The sequence below is a fragment of the Gilbertella persicaria genome, assembly GCF_025201335.1.
Source record: "Gilbertella persicaria strain CBS 190.32 chromosome Unknown B0P05scaffold_84, whole genome shotgun sequence".
Classification (NCBI taxonomy): Eukaryota; Fungi; Mucoromycota; class Mucoromycetes; order Mucorales; family Choanephoraceae; genus Gilbertella; species Gilbertella persicaria.
In genome coordinates, this window is record NW_026252045.1 from 1 (window position 1) to 19,143 (window position 19,143).

At 39.5% G+C, this 19,143-nt stretch overlaps 5 protein-coding genes across 5 annotated transcripts; 2 read left to right on the forward strand and 3 right to left on the reverse strand.

Moving 5' to 3' along the window:
• Nucleotides 1–3,191: 3,191 nt before the first annotated feature.
• On the reverse strand, nt 3,192–3,581 carry B0P05DRAFT_565919 (uncharacterized protein). The gene has a single exon (XM_051581000.1). It carries the CDS (start codon nt 3,469–3,471, stop codon nt 3,259–3,261), a length of 213 nt encoding a protein of 70 aa, XP_051429173.1. The 5' UTR covers nt 3,472–3,581; the 3' UTR covers nt 3,192–3,258.
• Nucleotides 3,582–10,014: 6,433 nt separating this feature from the next.
• Nucleotides 10,015–10,801, reverse strand: B0P05DRAFT_642297 (uncharacterized protein; the record flags this gene model as incomplete). The annotated part of the gene is made up of 2 exons (XM_051583802.1): nt 10,015–10,151; nt 10,456–10,801. The coding sequence occupies 2 exons, from the start codon at nt 10,799–10,801 to the stop codon at nt 10,015–10,017; spliced, it is 483 nt and encodes a 160-aa protein (XP_051429174.1).
• A 387-nt stretch (nt 10,802–11,188) lies between these two features.
• On the forward strand, nt 11,189–12,405 carry B0P05DRAFT_592631 (uncharacterized protein; the record flags this gene model as incomplete). Its single annotated transcript, XM_051583011.1, has 2 exons — nt 11,189–11,975; nt 12,362–12,405. 2 exons carry the CDS (start codon nt 11,189–11,191, stop codon nt 12,403–12,405), a joined length of 831 nt encoding a protein of 276 aa, XP_051429175.1.
• A 665-nt stretch (nt 12,406–13,070) lies between these two features.
• Nucleotides 13,071–15,519, reverse strand: B0P05DRAFT_565953 (fungal-specific transcription factor domain-containing protein). The gene is made up of 3 exons (XM_051581001.1): nt 15,379–15,519; nt 14,819–15,331; nt 13,071–14,773 (listed from the first exon to the last, which is right to left on the reverse strand). Exons 1-3 carry the CDS (start codon nt 15,396–15,398, stop codon nt 13,327–13,329), a joined length of 1,980 nt encoding a protein of 659 aa, XP_051429176.1. The 5' UTR covers nt 15,399–15,519; the 3' UTR covers nt 13,071–13,326.
• Nucleotides 15,520–18,789, forward strand: B0P05DRAFT_565954 (kinase-like domain-containing protein). The gene is made up of 7 exons (XM_051581002.1): nt 15,520–15,805; nt 15,851–15,941; nt 15,995–17,579; nt 17,648–17,849; nt 17,892–18,039; nt 18,096–18,629; nt 18,679–18,789. The coding sequence occupies exons 1-7, from the start codon at nt 15,636–15,638 to the stop codon at nt 18,688–18,690; spliced, it is 2,742 nt and encodes a 913-aa protein (XP_051429177.1). The 5' UTR covers nt 15,520–15,635; the 3' UTR covers nt 18,691–18,789.
• Nucleotides 18,790–19,143: the final 354 nt, after the last annotated feature.

Consider the following 19,143-nt stretch of genomic DNA (forward strand, 5'->3'; position numbering starts at 1 on the left):
GGTGACTGGGTAACTGGTGTCTCTGGTGGTGTGGTGTCTACTGGACTGGCTCTAAGTTCCATGGAGGAAGCGATGCAGCAAGTTGTTTCCGAAAAGACGCTCTCTGAAAGTCCAAAGGAAGTCGTGGTAGACTGGAACAAGGTGCCTTCTTCTGTTAGGTCTATTATTGAAGCCTATTCTGATTGTTTTGTTGAGGTCTCTGGTTTGGGTCGCGTTACTATGGCAGAACATGAGATAGTTATCAAACCTGGTGAGGTTCCTGTGCGTTCAAAACCTTTCCGTCTGACTTGGCATGAACAAGAAGTTATGAAAAAGGAAATAGGAACTTTGTTGGATATGAATATTATTCGTCCTAGTAAAGGAAGTTGGTGTAGTCCTTGTTTCTTCCTGAAAAAGAAAAATACGACTGAATTGAGACTGGTAATTGACTATCGGCGATTGAATGCAAAGACCTTGGATGATCAATATATGCCTCTTCCGAACATTGAAGCTCTTCTGTCTTCTATGGGTGGTGCCAAATTCTTTAGTTGTTGTGATGCCGCATCTGGGTACTATCAGATTCCTATGGCTGAGTCAAGTATTCCTTATACTGGGTTTATTACTCCTAACGGGTGTTATGAATTCCTGGTAATGAGTTTTGGTCAAAAACAGGCTCCGTCTACCTTTCAGCGTTGCATGAATGATCTTTTTAGAGACTACTTGGGCGAATTTATACATGTCTTTATTGATGACTTGGTTATATTCTCTCGTACAATAGAAGACCACAAGAAACATCTGGCTTTAGTCTTGGAGAAGTGTCGCACCATTAATCTCAAGTTAAAATTCAAGAAGTGTCAATGGGCTGCTGCTTCTTGCTCTTATTTGGGTCATACTCTCTCTGATCAAGGTGTCTCTGTATTGTCTGATAATATCAAGAAGGTAGTGAACTTTCCGGTGTGTCAAGATCAAACTAGTCTTAGAAGTTTCTTAGGATTAACCAACTTTTATGCTCGCTTTGTTCCTAATTATTCTCAAGTTTCCGCTCCTCTGTATGAATTGTTGAAGAAGAACAAACCATTTATGTGGAAGACTCAACAACAAGAAGCCTTTGATCTGTTGAAAACCAAGTTGACTTCTGCTCCTATTCTTGCCTTTCCGGATGAACAGCAAATTCAAATTCTCACTACGGATGGTTCTTATCTCGGTATCTCTGCTATTCTGAGTCAAGCCCCTAAGGATGATCCAAAGAAGGAAACGGTAATTGCCTATCAATCTCGTGCCTTACGACCTTCGGAAAAGCAATACTCTCAAGTCCATATTGAAGCTCTCGCTATTGTCTACTTCACTACCTTGTTTCGACATTATCTAGCTTCTAAGAAGTTCATACTTCGTACCGACAATAGTGCACTCAAGTTTATTTTGCAACCTGAAAACAAGATATCTGCCAAGCTCAGTCGTTGGAGTGCTTGCCTATCTGGTTTTGACTTTGAAACGGTGTTGTTGAAATCCAAAGAGAACCCGGCGGATGGTCTATCGCGTGCGTTCTAATCAAATTTCCTTTTTATTATTCCGCTATCAATGAACTTTTGTTGTAATTATGATATTCTATCTTGAAATTAGTTTAGTCTTAGAAGGATCTTTTCTGGATCTTTATAAAAGAAACTTATTTTGTAACAAAGAAGGAAAAAGAAAGGAAAAAGATATATTTTTTTTATTGAATAAAATCTGGAATTGTAAAAAAAAAAAAAAAAAAAAGAGACTTCGCAACCACTGAAGTAGGATCTGATTCTTCCTTATTGCTTTACTCTGGTACTTTCGTCATCAATTTAATCATGAAGTTTGCGTGGTTCTTGGCTATCTATTACTACTTGTTAAATAGGTCATATCCCACTGGCGCTAACAAGGTTATGAAACAAAAGATTAGAAGACATGCAGAAAAATTGGAAATTCAGGGTGAAAAATTGATCGAAAAAGAAACAAGGAAAGAAGTTTTACATGAAGCAAACATTTTAAGGATACTGGTACAAGTACACGAAGAAGGACACTTGGGTCCCATTTTACTGCATAAGAAGATCAAGACTCACTTTGTCTATTATACAAAAGGTTTGGCTAAGATTTGTAAACAAGTTTGCCAAGAATGCAGTACTTGTCAGATGCGTGCTCGAGTGGTGTTCGCTAGAAGGAATCCTGCTAGACCTATTCCTACTCCCTCCAATATCAACTACATGTGGGCGTGCGATGCGATAGGACCTCTGCCAATATGTGAAGATACACAGAATCGATATGTTCTTACGGGAATAGAACAATTGTCTAGGTGGCCAGTTGCGTTAGCTGTTCAGGATATCAATGAAACTACTACGGCTGAATTCTATTTTAACTCTATCATTGTTCCTCATGGTGTTCCCAATTATCTTCTGACTGATCGAGGAAGTAATTTTATATCTGCTTATACAAAATCCTTCTTACAACAACTTGGTTGCCGGGCTATTTCTACTACAGCATATCGTCCACAGTCTAACGGAATGTGTGAACGCTTGAATCAAACTCTCACCAGGACTATAGCCAAATTAGCTCGCGATAAGGGTGATACAGCTCACTGGGATCGCTATATAAACACTGCTCTTATGGTCATACGTAGTATGGAGAATGCTTCTACAGGGTACTCGCCGGCTCAAATCATGTATGGTACACATATGATAACTCCTAGTCTGTGGTCTGCTCCAATTCGTGATTATGTTGAAGGTGAATATGAAGAAGACGTGGCTAGACGGGTTGAACAAGTAGCTGAAGAACTGAAGGACATCAGAATAACTGCAAGAAGGCGTTCTAATGAAGCAAAATTGAGATATGCACAGCAATATGATCGTTCTGTACATGCAAGAGAACCATTCAAAATTGGCGAACAAGTCTTGTTGAAAGAATTTGTGTTGACAAATAAGATGTCTGATAAGTGGTGTGGTCCCTTTGTGGTGGTCGACAAGAAGAAGGATATCTATTATCTGGATGGTCAGTCTACAGTTAGAATCAAACATGGCGTGAATGGTGATGCTCTCAAACCATATTATGAACGAAAGACTATGGTTCCTGACGTTTCAACTGCCAGCGCTCATGAGCAATTCAAGACCTGGGTGGTTTCGGGAAAGAAATGAAGTCGTATTTTCTCGCTTAAAGGGGGGGTATTGAGAAGCTGAATGTTCCTGCTGTCTGACTCGAAAATACTAAGAAAGTGGTGACGTAAGCAGCTATTCCGATCCGGGTTTGTTTGTGTCCGTGCCGTTTCTATACTCCGGGTGTACGTAGTAAGGTGGTGAAGCACCCTCTGAGTAATGGCTGTTCTTGTTCTGGGTGTTGTAACAGGTGTTGGTGATGATTCTGGTGCGTTCGTGGTGAACATGTGGATCTAAGGACCAACAAGAATACTAGCAAGCAAAACAATAAGCCATCTCTCATTTCATACAGGTTATGTATTTTCTCAACAGTGATAATTCCCATTATTTTCTTATACTCTTTCTTATGCAAGCAAATCAAGACCTTTATTATCTTTACTTCCTTTTTTACCCGTTATCTGTCTGTACCTATCTATGTTCTTATCGTTGTATCTTAGTACATTATATTTCTACTATCTAATTCCGTTGAATTGTATAAAAGCTGAATGAGCAAAACCTAATAAAATTATCGAACTTTTCTGAAAAGGATATTTTTGAAGGAGATTACCTGAAAATCTGGTGCTATTACATTCGAAGTAGGTTCTTTACAGTCTTCCCTTGGTGCTCGTGTGTAATAAGTGATTAATCGGCTATCTTTCTTCTAGAATATCTGCTTCAATTCTTCTATAAACTCACATATCATCACTGTCAGCTTTTTGATCACTTTTTTTGGTTTTACCCATTCAAATTCGATCATACTGTCAAAAAATCCAACGCTGCATCCTATTTATCCGTTAGTGCATCCGTCTAAAAAATCATCCATCCATCCAAAACAATCATCCATCCATCCAAAACAGTCATCCATCCATCCAAAACAGTCATCCATCCGTCAAAAATGGCAACTAACCTGGACATCCAGCAGTTGCATCAACTTGTGCTGACCTTAGCACAACAGGTACAGCATCATGAAACTCTTTTTTCAGATCTTATAGCTCTGAAAGAAAAGGTTTCCCTCCTTGAGGAGGAAAAACTTTTTCTGCAAGCAGAAAATACCAAGCTCCTTTCTCGCGTCCGGACTCTGGAGTCCAATTCTTCAATGTCCCAAGGCGGCACTCAGGTCTCTTCTGTCTCTCCTCCTACTCCCACTGCCACACACCCAGGCAGTGTTGGCTCATCCATCCATGCTTCCTCTTGGGCAGCCAAGGCTGCTAAGCCTGCCTCTCTCCCTGCCCGTCCTGCCCGCGTTTCGCAGAAGAAACGAGTTGCTGCTGCCCGTGCCTTTGTGAGCCCTGCTGCCAAAGGTCCTCAGGGCTTTACATATGTGTACCTTGGTCGCTCTCGCAAGATCAATAGATCTGAAGTCCGATCTCGTCTTCGTCGCTCTGGTGTGGATACTGGACGTATCCTTGACATCTCTTTTCCTGCGTCTGGTGTGCTTGGCCTCCTGATGCATGTGCAGTATGTGGAGCAATTCACTGCTACCATGCAAAAGGTAGGTGCTGAATTGATCGGTGGCTTCGATCCTTTGGATCCTAAGCACCTTGCTGACCCTAAGTTCGCTGCTTTGTCTGAAGCAAACAGAGCAAGCGAAATGGCCTCACTGGTGAACAGCCGCGCTGTGGATACCCTCTCTTTCTTGCGTCCTCTTCTTGTTGGCCCTGTTGGTCGATCCTTCGTTGAGTTGGGTTGGATTGACGATGCTGACCTCTCTTTGGCTCTTGCTTCTGCTCGTTCTCGTTTGGAAAAGGAAAATCCAAAGCAAGCTGCTTTTGTTTTCCGAAACAAAACGGCTGTTGAGGATTCTGCCACTGATTCCGAAATGGAATTTTAATGAGTATGGATCCAACCCATACTCCCGCCCACCCATCACGCTCCTTCTATATTAGCATCTGGAATGCGAATGGCCTAAAAACCACGACCATCCACGATGTTATATCACATATCTTGAACACTAGCATCCTATTTATCACTGAAACTTGGCTCACCGCCGGCTACCTTCCTATAGATTGGTCGCAATACCATCTGTGATGTTTGGGTTGTGAAATGAAAATAGAATAGAATAAAAAAGAAAACAAAGAAATACAGTGAGACTGTTCAGTACTTCTTTATTACAAAAATAAATTGATTGTTGTCTAAAATATATCTTTTCCAGGTTGTCTTTTATACTACCTGATTTATTGACTAATTATGATTACTGATTATTGATTACTTAACACCTTGACAGCGTGTGCCTGGGAATTGATTATATAAATTCTCCTTTAATTCTCCTTGTTACCCAAAAGGTACAATTATGGTTTCCTTATTTGTAAATATCCATATTATCCCAGTTACCGTTATTTACTGTCATTATACAGTGCTTACTTTATATTTATAATGTATAGTGCTATAAGTGATTATTCATTTATATGATGAAAGATTATTTATTATATTTTGTATTGAAAGTGCTCAGATCACCACACCATCTATATGGATCAAAGGTAGTTGGTGCAAACAACCGTGGTTCTGGTGGTGTCTCTGCTCTTGTCTCTCCTTCCTGTCCTTTTCCTGTCACCCAGTTGCCGTCTTTCAATGCATATACTCTCTTACTCAAAATGGGAGCAGTCAATGTGCATTGTTCGTACTTTCCACCCAGTCTCTCTAATGAGCTGGTGCTATCCGCCCTCTCTTCTATTCCTCTCAACTCTGACTCTATCCTCTGTGGTGACTTTAATGCTCGCTTTGGTGATCTCACTGGTGATTCCGCTACCAACTCGCGTGGTCTTGCTATGCGTGCATGGCTTGAACAACGAGACCTGGCTGTGCTGAATACTACTCTTTGTCGTGGTGTGCCCACCTTTACAACGTTTCGACGTGGTATGGAAATGAGTAGTATCATCGATTTGTTCATTACAAATATTTCCTCGTGGAATATGCGTGGTGCTCAAATCGCAGTAGAATCTGATCTCTCCCTTGGGTCTGATCACCGGTTGATGACTTTGTCATTCGACTATGATTCTACTTTGGGATCTGGGGCTCATGCTGGCTCTGACGGTCTTGCTCCACGACGCCTTTGGAACCTATCTCGCTTGCGGGAAAAGGAACCTTTGGCACTGTTCCAAAGCAAGTTTCGCTCGCTTGTAGTTCCTCTGGAATCTACTCTGAGTCAGCTGGTCTCTGCGCCACCGCTTGAACGCCCTGATATTGACGAGTTGAATGCTACTCTTAATGGGTGCTTCTACGAGGCTTTGGATGGGTCGGTTGGTGCAAGACAACATCGGTCTGGAAAATGGTGGAAGAAGTACTGGACTCCTGATATCGAATCAGCAGCTCGAGAACGCGATCGCTGTTATAGTAGGTGGCGTCATGCCTCTGGTGTTGACAAAGCTTACTGGTGGTCGTTGCATCATGATGCACATCGTCACTTTCGTCGTCTTGTTGCTAAAGCTAAGCGTCTCTCTTGGAAGAACTTCTGTGCTCAGTTGGAACAAGACTTTTCTAAAGCCACTGGCACCCTCTCTCGTATGAAAAGAAGACGTGATTGTTCCGGTACTTATGCTCACAAAGATGGTCCTAAAGCTTCAGTAGATGCTATGGCTACTCACTTGACTTCGGTCTATGCTGGCTCTCTGTTGCCCCCATCAGAATCTCGTCCACCCCCACCACTTTCCTGTGATAGTTTGGTTCCTTTTGTCTTGCCATCCAACCTGGATATGTTCTCAGCAGACACGATCATGGATCACATCAAGCGTTTACCTCTTCGGAAGGCACCTGGAAGCGATCACCTGAAAGCAGAAATGCTGAAGGCCGTGATGTTGTATACACAGCATTATTCATCCCTTCTTACACTAGTTATGCCTTAAAAGAGCAAGTATTAATATCATGTATAAATATATCTTTCAATCACAGTTTTATCCGCAGCTTCGATGGATGTCTTCTATCTTAGTTTAAACATGTTAAAGATCAGACCATCACATAATCACAAATTGACATCTGCATCAATACCAATGGTAGACGAGGTCTGTGCCCTGATCATGTACCCAGTTCTTGTGTACCTTAATCCACTCAACCGATTAGCTAGTGTATACACACTCAGTCCCAAATTAAGGATAATCAATTATCATACAAACAGTATAAATACAATACAAAATATAACCTTTAATAAAGCAGACTTCTTTTGGCCGTTTTGGTTCTAATCGACTTATTGATTTGACCATTTTATTAGTGATTATATCACACGTGACCAAGGACCTTGCCCCGCTTTTGTCTCTCCTGTTCTCCCTGTGTTATCAATGGGCTTATACTCCTTCTCTCTGGCGTCTTGCTAATGTATACCCGATACACAAAAAAGGTGATCCCTCTGATCCGTCCAACTATCGACCGATTTCGTTGACATCAGTCATGCGTAAGCTCTTTGAGTTTACAATAGCTGATTGTCTTCATGAACACTCGCCTACACTGGACATTGCGCAAGGTGGTTTCCGTCCTCAACGTACGCCCATCATCTTCAAAGGTACAGGATAGGGTTTCTTATACGCTGTTACATTAGGTGGAGTATCTAGACATACCACACTTTCAGGTATAGTACAGAAAGATCCTTTTGGAATAGCTTGGTTATTATCAATATAAGGTTGAATATAATCCATTGCAGCTTTATATTCATCAGCATTACAAGCAGGATTATGATCACTCATCTTATTTTCTTTTTCTAAAGATTCTAGAAGATCACTAGTATTGCTATAGCGTCTATCTGCTTCAAGCACTTCTTCAGTAGTATCTTTATCATCGTATGACAAAGGTAATCCAGAGATTCCAATGCCTAATGTGTACATGTAATCGGTTCCAATGCTGAGCGAGAACTCATTATTATTGGTAAGATTCATAACCTCAAAAGTACGTTTTATAGTTTTACTATTGCAACTAACGCTTAAGGTACAAGTTCCTATTCTTTTGACGTATGTATTTGTATCAGCAAGTCTTATGAAATACTTGTGTAAGTTATTTTTACTAATAAGATCTTTATTGATATGATTTATATAATTAATGTTTATCTTATTTTCTAGACAGAATAACTTGTCAACTGAGGAGAAGACAGCACCACAATCTAACAATGACATTGTTCTAATAGAATTATTGACAAGGATAGGAAAGGTAATGTTAGCACTTATGTTTTTAAAATCTCTTGTTATATTGTTTTTAGACTTACAATCAAGAGCCAAACGAGCCAAACGAGCATTTTCATCAGTGTCATCATCACTGTTATCATTGTTCTTCATATCAGCGTCATCATCCAAAGAAGAACAACCACCACGCACAGCCATTCTTGAAACCTTCTGTTTCTTGGCGGCCTTAGCCTCCTTGAATTCATCACATCTGTGACCATGGGACCATGGCTTATCACAGTACGTGCAAGGTTTCTTACTTGAACTTGGTGCATAAATGGGCTTGCTAGACTCCGAAGAACCTTTACCAGCAAATATGGGTGAGTAACTGCGTTTACGACTACGCTCATTGTTACTCTTATATGAACCAGAACCCGAAGAAGAGCTAGGTAGACCAGCAGCGTCCCACGAAGAAGAGAACAAATCAGTGTCATTAGTGGCAGCAATTACCAAACCGACCATGTCTTCGATTTTACTTGGCAATTTTGTTCCATACTGGGAGGACACAGCAACAGAGGCAACACGACGGACGGACTCACGCAGGGCACACCAAAAACTCAACACCAGTTGTAAACCATCGGCTAAACCTGCCTGTCTTCTAAGCTTCTGAAAGCGAGCAGCAAAGGAACGAGTTGATTCACCATGGGATTGCTTGAGGGACCACACCTTTACCATCAACAAAAACTTGCGATAGGGGGTATCAAAATGATCCAAGATCATCGATTCAGCTTCCCTCCAGGACAGACATTTGTTTCTTAATTTTTCATCAAACCAAGATTTCTCTTCCTTGTTAAGAGACATAGGCAAAAGACGTTCCCAGTTGTCATCCATATTCAACGAGTGGGCTTCCAAGACAGTCTTGAATTGCATACAGAAATCGTAGACAGAATCGAAGACTTCTTGATTTTTCTTGCTAATCACTGTATCAGTCTTGAGCTGCAAGAAAGGAAGACCAGCTGGAACCAAAGTACTTCTCTTGTCTACTTGCACGTTGGGAGTTTCCATAGCCAAGAAGACCTTATAAGCTTCGTCTGCTTCTTTGTACAAGACCTCGGCTTGTTTATAGACTTCATAAGCATGCTTGGTATTTTCAGCTTGTGGGTGAACCTTTTGGTAGGCAAGGTAGTGACCATAAGCAACCTTGAGTTCAGTTTTGAGACGGTCCAGATTCTCTTTGGCAGTGGCAGCAAGATTGGCAGATGTAACTTCTTCAATGTCAATAGGCACATTTTCTTGAGATTCAAAAGAATCAGGTCTAAGATCCATGGCTTCATCTACAGCAGGAATACTAGGAGCAGGAGAGTGTTCTTGAGAAACAGGAGCAGGAGAAGAAGAACGAAAGCCAGAGTTGATGTTTTGGTTGGACATTGTAAAAATAGAATTCAAAGTAAAAAATGTGATGTTTTGATAATAGAGTTATATAATAAGATGATATAGAGACAAAGGTAGATACTTTGAGACTGTTCTATACAATTTTATTGTTCTTCTTTTTGATTATAAATTATTCTAGCATATTTATACATGAAGAGATGTCGGAGTAAGTAGTAGTAGAGTTCATGCAAATGACTGAGTCTCTATTATCATAGACTACTTTAAATTAATTAAATAATGTAAATTATGAATTTCGGTTATGAGTCTCGATCTATTAAAAGATACATTGTCTTATTCAGTACAAGAGGTTCTTTTATATCTATTTCTGATGTAAATTGATTATGATATATTTTAGTATGTAAATGAAGACTTATTTAATGTCAGATCATCACATGGCAGTAGCGACAGTAAGGTGGCATTTCATCCCAGGTGAGGCGGAGCATGCGCTTGCCGTCGTTGAACCAATCAATTTCTCGTCGTAAGGTTTCTGGCATAGTTGGATGAGGTCGATTCAGGTCTAAAATAACATATCCTTGCCCAAATAATGACTTGCCATCCAATTGTAAACCTCATCCAAAACAGTTCCAAAATGATTAAATCGCTGAAATATCAAGTCTCTCAACTTTAAAGGATTGTTGAAAGGCAAGCGTTCGACCTTCACGCGGGCTACTTTTGCGTTAGAAGGGAGACTGGGGTAATCTTTGATCACAATACCGCCGTCCATTGTCAATCCATCCCCAATAAGTTATTGATACTCAGCAGCCTCCTTATCCCAAAAGGTTTCGATGAAACGAGGTTGAAGATAGCGGCGTTCAACTAACAAGGTTCCAAAGTAGGAAAGTATGTGTCTGTGTCAAAAGAGCCAAAGAATTGTTTCAAGCCGTTGAGGTCTTTAATGTTGGTTATATCAATAAGTGTACTATCGTCTTCAAGTCCTTGAATAAAGGGACGGATGCTGGTGTGCAAAAGATCGTCGATCTGATGAGCATACTTGGAGGCAGTGGATGACGAGTCGCTCAAGTCCTTAGATGGTTGCATCTTGGTTGCTGGTTGGTAAGATAGCGTTTGTCGTTGCGCAATTTGAGCCCAAGATAGGGTTTGGTCGTGTCGATAACCATGTTTGGCAGATGTCGAGTTTTGGTTTTGATTTTTATGTGAAAGAGCCATGACATCGGTATTGGCATTTGGCAAACATGTAATAATTTATTCAAGTTCAGGTCAGATCATGTACTCTTGGCTGAGCTGACAACCTCCTCTGAAGATATTTCTCTTAATTGCTCCTGATCTAACAAATCAATCCGTAGTCAAGAAGCTAACCCAAAACAATATTTTGACCGAGAAGAAAAAGTATAAATACCTTGACATTTTATAGCAATTGAAAGATAACATTTTCTTGGAGAAATAAAAACCTATACAAGTTCTAACGGACTTTCTCTGTGTTCTTACCTTTTCTCTTATTGAATATCTACTCTCTCTTCATCTCACAACAACATCCAATCCATTGTCTCTGGCTTTGTCAGTCGTCAAATTCTTCCTTAAATTAGTTGGAAGGTAATGACTACGAATAAACGATTTGGTGGATTGGGTATCCAAGATCCCTCAATACAACAACTTGCGCTCTTCTACAAATGGGTTGATCCTTTGCTTTTCGAAAGACCTGAGCGCTCTTTGGTTCAACAATTTTTATATGTTCACTTGGCCAATCAATTTAAAACCTCCAACGTTCTCATGTGTCTTCTTTTCCCACTTACCAGGCCTCGAATTGTAGGTGCCAACGTCTCAACCATTACTTTGGTATGTCGTACCGTAGATATCATTCCTCGGCGGCAATTCACTTACATACCTTGCCCTTTGGATGCCTTGCTGTTGCCTCTACGCGCAATAATTGACCCGGCTTGTCACTATATGTTACCTCGAGCTCTGACAAATGCTGCTGTTTCTGACCTTTACGAATATCACCTTGTTGGTCATTTCCTGTCTCCCAAACGACTACGAACGGATATTCCATTTAACTCCAATTCGGTTACTCGCTTCCGAAACGCTACCGCTAACGGTAATTGTCTTCTAAGCCCTTGGTTTATACAATGTATGAGGCCAACATCGCTCAGCCTCTACAACGCTGCTCAAGTCCCAGCCATCAAAAAGTCTTTGGGCTTTTACTCTTTCCGACGTCGCTTACATTTGTCTATGGATGAAACATCTCTTAGCAACCCTAGCACGTCATGCAAGGCCTTTCGAGATCATATTACTAAGAGTCATAATAGCTCTATTCTGCATCAACAGGAGATCACACATGCCTCATGGTCCCGATTTTGGCGATTGACACTCACTACCGTACAACGTATGTTATATATCGGTTGCTACATCGCCTTATCCCTACCCAACGGCTTTTATCGCATTTCTTGCCTACTGCTCATTCCTCTCCTTCTTGTTGTCTTTGTGGTGATGTTGAGGACATTTATCACTTGTTTTTTCGCTGTCCTGTCAAATTTATCTATTGGGACCACCTTATTCGAGAATATTTATGGCCTGGCACTACTATTGACCATATATATGAAGCTCTTAACTGCCTCAACTTTAGGAAAATTCAAGTACTGACCTCGTGCCCTATTTCTTCGCCTATGCTCCTAACTATAGCAATCTCTGAATTGTGGAAGGCTCACTGGCTCCACGTCTTTCATAATGTTCCTTTTTCTCCTCTCGCTGTCTTCCGCTCATGTCGATTAGCAATTCAACGCTGTCATGAAGAAGACACTTTTGTCGACGAGTAATTATTTTTCGCGTTTTTCTTTTTACCTTCTATTAATGCCATTGCTTACTTATAAGAATATCTTTTCCTTCAAACAAAAAAAAAATTGTTGAGCACCACTTTCAATTTTAATTGATACGTGCAACAAATAAAACCAATACCAATGTCTTTGTCAGCTCTAACTGTCACTTTATGAGGGCCATTAATAATAACAGAGTCACTAGGTTCATAATCTCTGACTATGAAGACGATGTAGTACTTCTAGTAGAATGAGTGAATGTCAGTGACTATAGATCCATTGCAATTGCCATATATGTGATCTGGTCTTTTGCCATGATCATCATTTATTGATCTATACATATGAATTCATATATGTTCACAACAATAGTTTCTAATAACTTATTCCTTTGCTTTTGAAAGTTATCATTAAAAAAAATTGTTCAAAAGATGTCCTTATTGAAAAGAAGCATAACTGTTTTATAAACATGCTAGTTCGATATCTATAATGGCTTTAATTTTAGCATATACTATTGCAAAAAATAAAAATTAACAGGATGAATATAGATGATGTCGTTGTCGAGAACAAAGCAAATCTTTAACGTCGCTTGGTCTGTAGAAGATCATTGAAATAATATAAGCTTATGGTAGATGACACTTGCTATTTAGCCGTTATTGTCACGTTTTCTTCCAGAGATCTCCAATGCCTCAGATCGAGCTTGCTACTTCATTTTCGATTCTCCATTCATTGGTAATAGAAATTGAACATTCAAGGTATACCATACCTTATTAAATGAATCTTGATTTTCGATCATGCTTCTTGTCGAAAGGCAGTTGTTTTTGGCAAATTGAATTTTGTTTTCGTAAAGTAACAGCGCTTACCATTCTCACTGCATGAATAAGTACATTGCATATGAGCTTATGTATTCAAGTAAAAACAAAGATTTTATTGCTTCTTTTGTGCTAATTGCTGTTCCTGTAACCAAACATCAAAAGGAGAGAGGTTTGTACTATTAACTTTTGGAAAGCTAAATGCTCCTGGTTCTTGTGTACCTTGTTTTTGCCAATCGAGTTCAGTAGCATAGTCACTAGTAGATGAAGACATGTCCGCCAGAGGAGACTTGAGTCTGAAGCGTTCATCGCCGTCGCCTATAAGCTGGCTATGTTTATGTGTTGAAAATGCTTTTTTGTGGACAGCATATAAATCGCGAATCAGGAAATACAGTTTGTCTGTCATAGCCCAGAATGTCTTCATATCATTAAAAAATTGATAAAACTCATCTAGCGCCCTTTCTGCTTTTTGACAATGAGTAGGATTCGTGGAGAATGCATTATTGACCATGACGGTAGCTGTAATATAGACAAAATAGATGACCAAAGGAGGCACAATGTCTACCTTCGAATAGAGATCCTTTAACATCACAGTGACATTATCAGCAGCAGCTAAACAACGGTCTACAGATTGGTGTATTTTCTCTTGTATACGAGAAGAAGTGGTATTCAGCTGAGGCATGTCTGCCAGTACAAGCGATGGCCGGTTCAGCAAGACAATCAGTGCGTTATGTAAAACATGCGATACCACAAATTGTGTTGCCTTATGGGATGTTTCGTTTCGAAAATGCTCCAAATTGGCAGGTGTATTTCTGAGTGACAAGGGCAGTCGAGCAACCCAATCGTCCAATCTCTCATTCAGGTTCTCGATTTCCGTTGATTCTATTACAGAAGAAGAGGAGGCATCGTCTTTATAGCCTCGGTTGATGAACTGTGATATTTTGCCTGCGATGACAAACAGCTCTATAAAGCGGGAATCAAGTCCAATGTGGCTCAACAAAGGCATATTGGCTGGTATAGACATGTCAATAGGTGTCACTAAAATTCCTTTGATGTCTCTTGTATGTGGATCGCGTACAACTCGATAACAGATCAATTCAGAGCCATCCAGCGACTGTTGATAGAATTCATTTATGCTATTGAAATCAAGCGCACTATTCCAGACAGGCAAGAGTGTACTCACATCTCCTACATCCATCATTTGTGGTCTGCCTGTGGTTGCACTGGTCACTTTATCCTCGATAAATGTACGCCAAAATGTCCTACGCTGTGTCTCATACCAAAGCCAATTATCCATACTCATCAATTTATCTTCTTGTTCAGCCATAGGTTCTTTATGAAGATCTAATTCCAATGCCATTCGAATAGCCAAACCACTGTATGTCCATAAACGGGGGCCTCGGGCACATCCATATTCATGAAGAGCCATGATTAAAAGGCCCTGAAGATGCTCTAAGCAAGGTGCTTCAATCACTTCTGGTATTAACTTTCTTGCTTCATCAGAGAATTTCTCGCCAGACATCCACCGAGGGGATCCAACATTTGTTAATCTATTTGAGAATCTAATTGAATAGTCAGCCAAGCTAATCATACCATTTTGATGTTACCTTGCTGCGACACTCAAGATAGACCAAAGTAAGAATTTTTTGCAAGTCTTGTTTTTTATAGATTGCATTAATCCTGTTGGATTTGCAAAGGGCGAGAACACCTCGAGATGCTTGAAAAAGAGCGGTACAAGATGGTCTATTGTATCTGAATCAGGCCATGTATTCTCTGTTTGGGGTGGTGAGGTAGAGTTGAAATAAGAGAACTGTGGCGCTGGTGCTGCTGGTGGTGCTGTTATTGGTGGTGCTATTGTTGGTGGTGTTATTTTTGGTGTTGGTGTTATTGGTAGTGGCTGTTGAATAGTTTGTGGTTGAATAGAAGGTTGTTGTTGCTGTGTCATATCAGGTATAAGCCGTGTGCCTGAAATGAGTTCTTCCATTTTCTTTAAGCGCTGCTCTAGCAGGTCAATATGTCCTTGTTTTGGTCCTCTTTTTCTAATGACTGAAGTATATGTACATTCTTTATTAAATTTGATACATTTGCCACAAGCTGGTTTTATCCCATCGCATTTGATCTAATATGTGAATACATGTTTTATTTTATTTTATACCAAGAAATCTACCTTTTTTGCTCGGCAGACATTACACGCTAAAGTAAGTCTTCTTCTCTTTGTTTCTGGTTGCTCGGACATAAAGAGAAAGAGTAAAAAAAAACCAAGTGTTTGCTTGCAAAAACAGCTTGAGTGTGACGATCGGATATTGAATCCATACATACGCGATTTTTCTCATTTTCACTCTTTCTCTCTTTTCTTTTTTCTAAAACTAAAATAGAGGTAGAATAACATAAACAACTCGCTTGTCTTCTCATCTGCTACTAGTCATGTCAAATGCACTCTTATTAAGGCTATTTACCTCCGAGTTTTTTAATTCTTGGATAGCAGTCTCTTACTTGTTTCGATATTCAGATAATGTGGGTATTCAGCATTATTTGTGTACAGAATTAAAAGGATTTCCTATATCTGAAATCGAGTTCTTTTTGCCCCAACTCATGTAATTCATTTTAGCTTAAAAAAAATAATAACTCACAATATGTAGTCATTTATTAATTACAAGTCCTTCTGAATCAGTTGCACTTGAATGCTTTATTATAGAAATGTGTGAGAAGTCAACCCATATTGCATTAATGGTAATTTCATATTTAATTCTATCTACTCTAATTTTTTTTTTTAAAAAAAATAGACATTGTGGTATTTACAAGCATATCTTTCTGATCTGTCTGTCAATCCATCCAGTCCTTCATTTGAACTATGTAAGCGACTGTTAAATAAGTCTCAAGCGATTGTGTTTGAAGAAGAAAAGAATGTCATACAAAATACACAGAAAGTACGTGAGAATGCATTACCTGCTCTTGTGGGTATGGGTGCCATGTTGTTGGGTATTGGACAGCCCTTGTTGACGAAGCCTGCTGGAAGAATTGCCATTTCACAAGGCAGAAAGACATTTATTCCTTCGGATATCTTGTCTGAAGATCCAATCTCAAAAACAAACCCAACAACAGACACCAATCCGGTTAAGCCAGCGTTTGTCTCTACTTCTCAACCCGATTTAAGCTTAAAGAAAAAGAATCATTTCTATCCATTCACAAGCTCACCTTCTCTTGAAGATTTACACCGAGGAAAAGCATTTTCTGTTTCCAGGTATATCAAAACAGCACAGCATAAACTCAATAAGAAAATGATACAACTCAGTCAAGAAGATTCACAGAACGAAGCTTCTTCCTCTTCATTACAAACAAGTTTAGCAAAGAAAAGACTAGCTAACCTATCTGTGTTTGATCCCAAATTGACAGCTTTGGGCCAATCTTCTGTGCCGACTAATACAGCACCCTTTTCACCTACTTTATCAGCATGTTCTTCTTCTGAAGAAGCTATTATATCCATGCCAAGGCAACAGCATCACCCTACCCAACTCTCTACTTCATTTGAATCCATCAGTCAAGATAGTGAGGACGATAGTTCTTCCTCAGAACAGGAACAGACAATATCCACTCAGCTCAATTTGTTAAACATGGACAGTCGCAAATCACTCTTAAGGAGTAATTATTTCCGATCTGAAATGCAGTTCTTGCTAGCTTTGGTCGATATTGCTACTCGCTTAGTGATTGTACCTAAAGAAGCACGCATGAGTGCACTCCATGCCGAATTGACCTTACTCAACCACAATTTGCCGGCTGAAATATGCTTACCACTTTGGTGCCCTGCCACAGTAGAGAAACCCTATCATCATCGTGTAGTTCGTATCAGTCCCTCTGATGCAGTTGTATTGAATTCAGCTGAACGTGCGCCTTATCTGTTGATGCTGGAAGTCTTGGACGATGAAATGACCCTTGAAGATGACGCACTCTATCGTCTCAAGAAGCAACAGCTTAAAAAGAAAAAGAAGAAACCAAAGCAAAAGACGCCTGTTGAATCTGTATCCTCAGCAGATATAGGAGAGTGTCTAGAGACTAAACAAGATACGCCAAAGGTAGAAGAGATTCAGCCACGTAAATTACATGGACAAGATACATATGCCGAAGGAATGAGAACAGCAGCAGTCATGTTGGCTCAATTACAATCACCTACAGCAAATAATAAGAGTACAGACCAGATCCGACAACGAATCATTAAAGAAATGGTTTGTTTAGAAGAACAACGTATGAAGAAAATGAAGAAAGAAGGTGTTAGTAGTGGTGTAGGCGGAACTGGGGGAGAAGGTGCAGGTAGTGACATGTTAGAAGACGAGCAACGCATTGCTTCAGTTATCAACAAAGAAGATCCCAGTGGTAAATATAGCTATACATATATATATACATATATATATATATCAGATGGTTTAATCATATTACTGTAGCTGCTGTATTGTCCGAAGATTGGGAAACAAAGAAAGCGAGATTACGTGCTGCTTCTCCTTATGGCCATTTACCTAATTGGCGATTGATCTCAGTTATTGTCAAGAATGGTGCTGATCTAAGACAAGAACAGTTTGCGATACAATTAATTCGAGAAATGCAACGTATTTGGGAAGACACAGGCGTAGATGTTTGGGTGAAATAGTAAGTCTATCATTTATACTTTCTATATTGACAAGTGTTTAGTTATCGAGTGCTAGTAACTTCAGATGGATCTGGTCTAATAGAGACACTCAAGAATACCATTTCAATTCATTCTATCAAAAAGGATGCTTATACCAGAGGATGGAATCAAAAGGGAGCTGTATTTACACTTTATGATTATTTTGAAAAGGTAAGAAAAAAGAAAAGAAAGCGTACAGAGATGAACAATGCTGATGTTGATTATAGTTGTATGGTTCATCAGATTCAGACGAATTCATTAAGGCACAAGATGCATTTATGCGAAGCCTTGCTGGCTATTCCATTGCTTGTTATGTTCTTCAGATTAAAGATAGACACAATGGCAACTTGCTGATTGATGATGCAGGTCACTTAATCCATATTGATTTTGGGTTTATGCTATCCAACTCACCTGGTTCTGTGGGATTTGAAATGGCACCTTTCAAATTATCACAAGAATACATTGATATTCTAGGTGGTGTTCATGGTGAGAAATTTGCAGAGTACAAGGCATTGATGAAAGCAGCATTTTTGGCAGTTAGAAAGCACAGCGAGAATATCTTGCTGTTGACAGAAATGATGTCTAAAGATTCCAAACTGCCTTGCTTTCAAAATGGTGACTTGACAGTAGCTCAACTCAGAGATCGGTTTCAATTACATCTGACTGAACCGCAAGCAGAAGAGTTTGTGGACAAATTGATCATGAGTAGTTGTTGTAACATGTTTACAAGACTCTATGATACGTTTCAATATTATTCTCAAGTAAGTTTTTTGTACTTTTGTGTATGTTACTTATATGGTATAATTATAGGGCATTTTGTAGATTTTAGATTTATATTATTATTATTATTATTATTATTACTATTATGATTAATACCCTCTCTCTTTTTTTTGCTCAATGAAATACACTATGTAATGGAACATCTTTATTTTTAGTTTGTCTTTTTATTGTCATTTTGTCACACGGATATCAGGATACCGAGTATTTTTAAAATAGTTGTAGCTGTTCTAAAAAGGGCACAATTGAGAATTGTATTGAGTAACCAAATTGCAAATGCTACAACAACTATGTCTCCGAGCTCTTTTGTAAGTCGCAACACTTAAACTACGTCTTATTATCAGCTTTGCACGTGATTTCTTCTTTTGGATGTTTGTAGCTCTTACAGTGTTTCCACCGTCAATTGGTCATTTCACTGAAAGAATTGGTCGAGTTTGCCTCATAACGAGATTTGGCTTTTTCATTGGACAACAGAGTACATTTAGATGACTTTTTTTT

Bases quoted from the DNA above. Each gene is read 5' to 3' on its own strand.
- B0P05DRAFT_565919 (XM_051581000.1), bottom strand. From the start codon at position 3,471: ATGGGAATTATCACTGTTGAGAAAATACATAACCTGTATGAAATGAGA.
- B0P05DRAFT_565954 (XM_051581002.1), top strand. From the start codon at position 15,636: ATGTCAAATGCACTCTTATTAAGGCTATTTACCTCCGAGTTTTTTAAT. The intron at 15,942-15,994 runs GTAATTTCATAT...TAAAAAAAATAG, and splicing joins CAACCCATATTGCATTAATG to ACATTGTGGTATTTACAAGC. The intron at 17,580-17,647 runs GTAAATATAGCT...ATATTACTGTAG, and splicing joins CAACAAAGAAGATCCCAGTG to CTGCTGTATTGTCCGAAGAT.
- B0P05DRAFT_565953 (XM_051581001.1), bottom strand. From the start codon at position 15,398: ATGTCTGCCGAGCAAAAAAG. The intron at 15,332-15,378 runs GTAGATTTCTTG...ATTCACATATTA, and splicing joins ATGTCTGCCGAGCAAAAAAG to GATCAAATGCGATGGGATAA. The intron at 14,774-14,818 runs GTAACATCAAAA...CTATTCAATTAG, and splicing joins ATCTTGAGTGTCGCAGCAAG to ATTCTCAAATAGATTAACAA.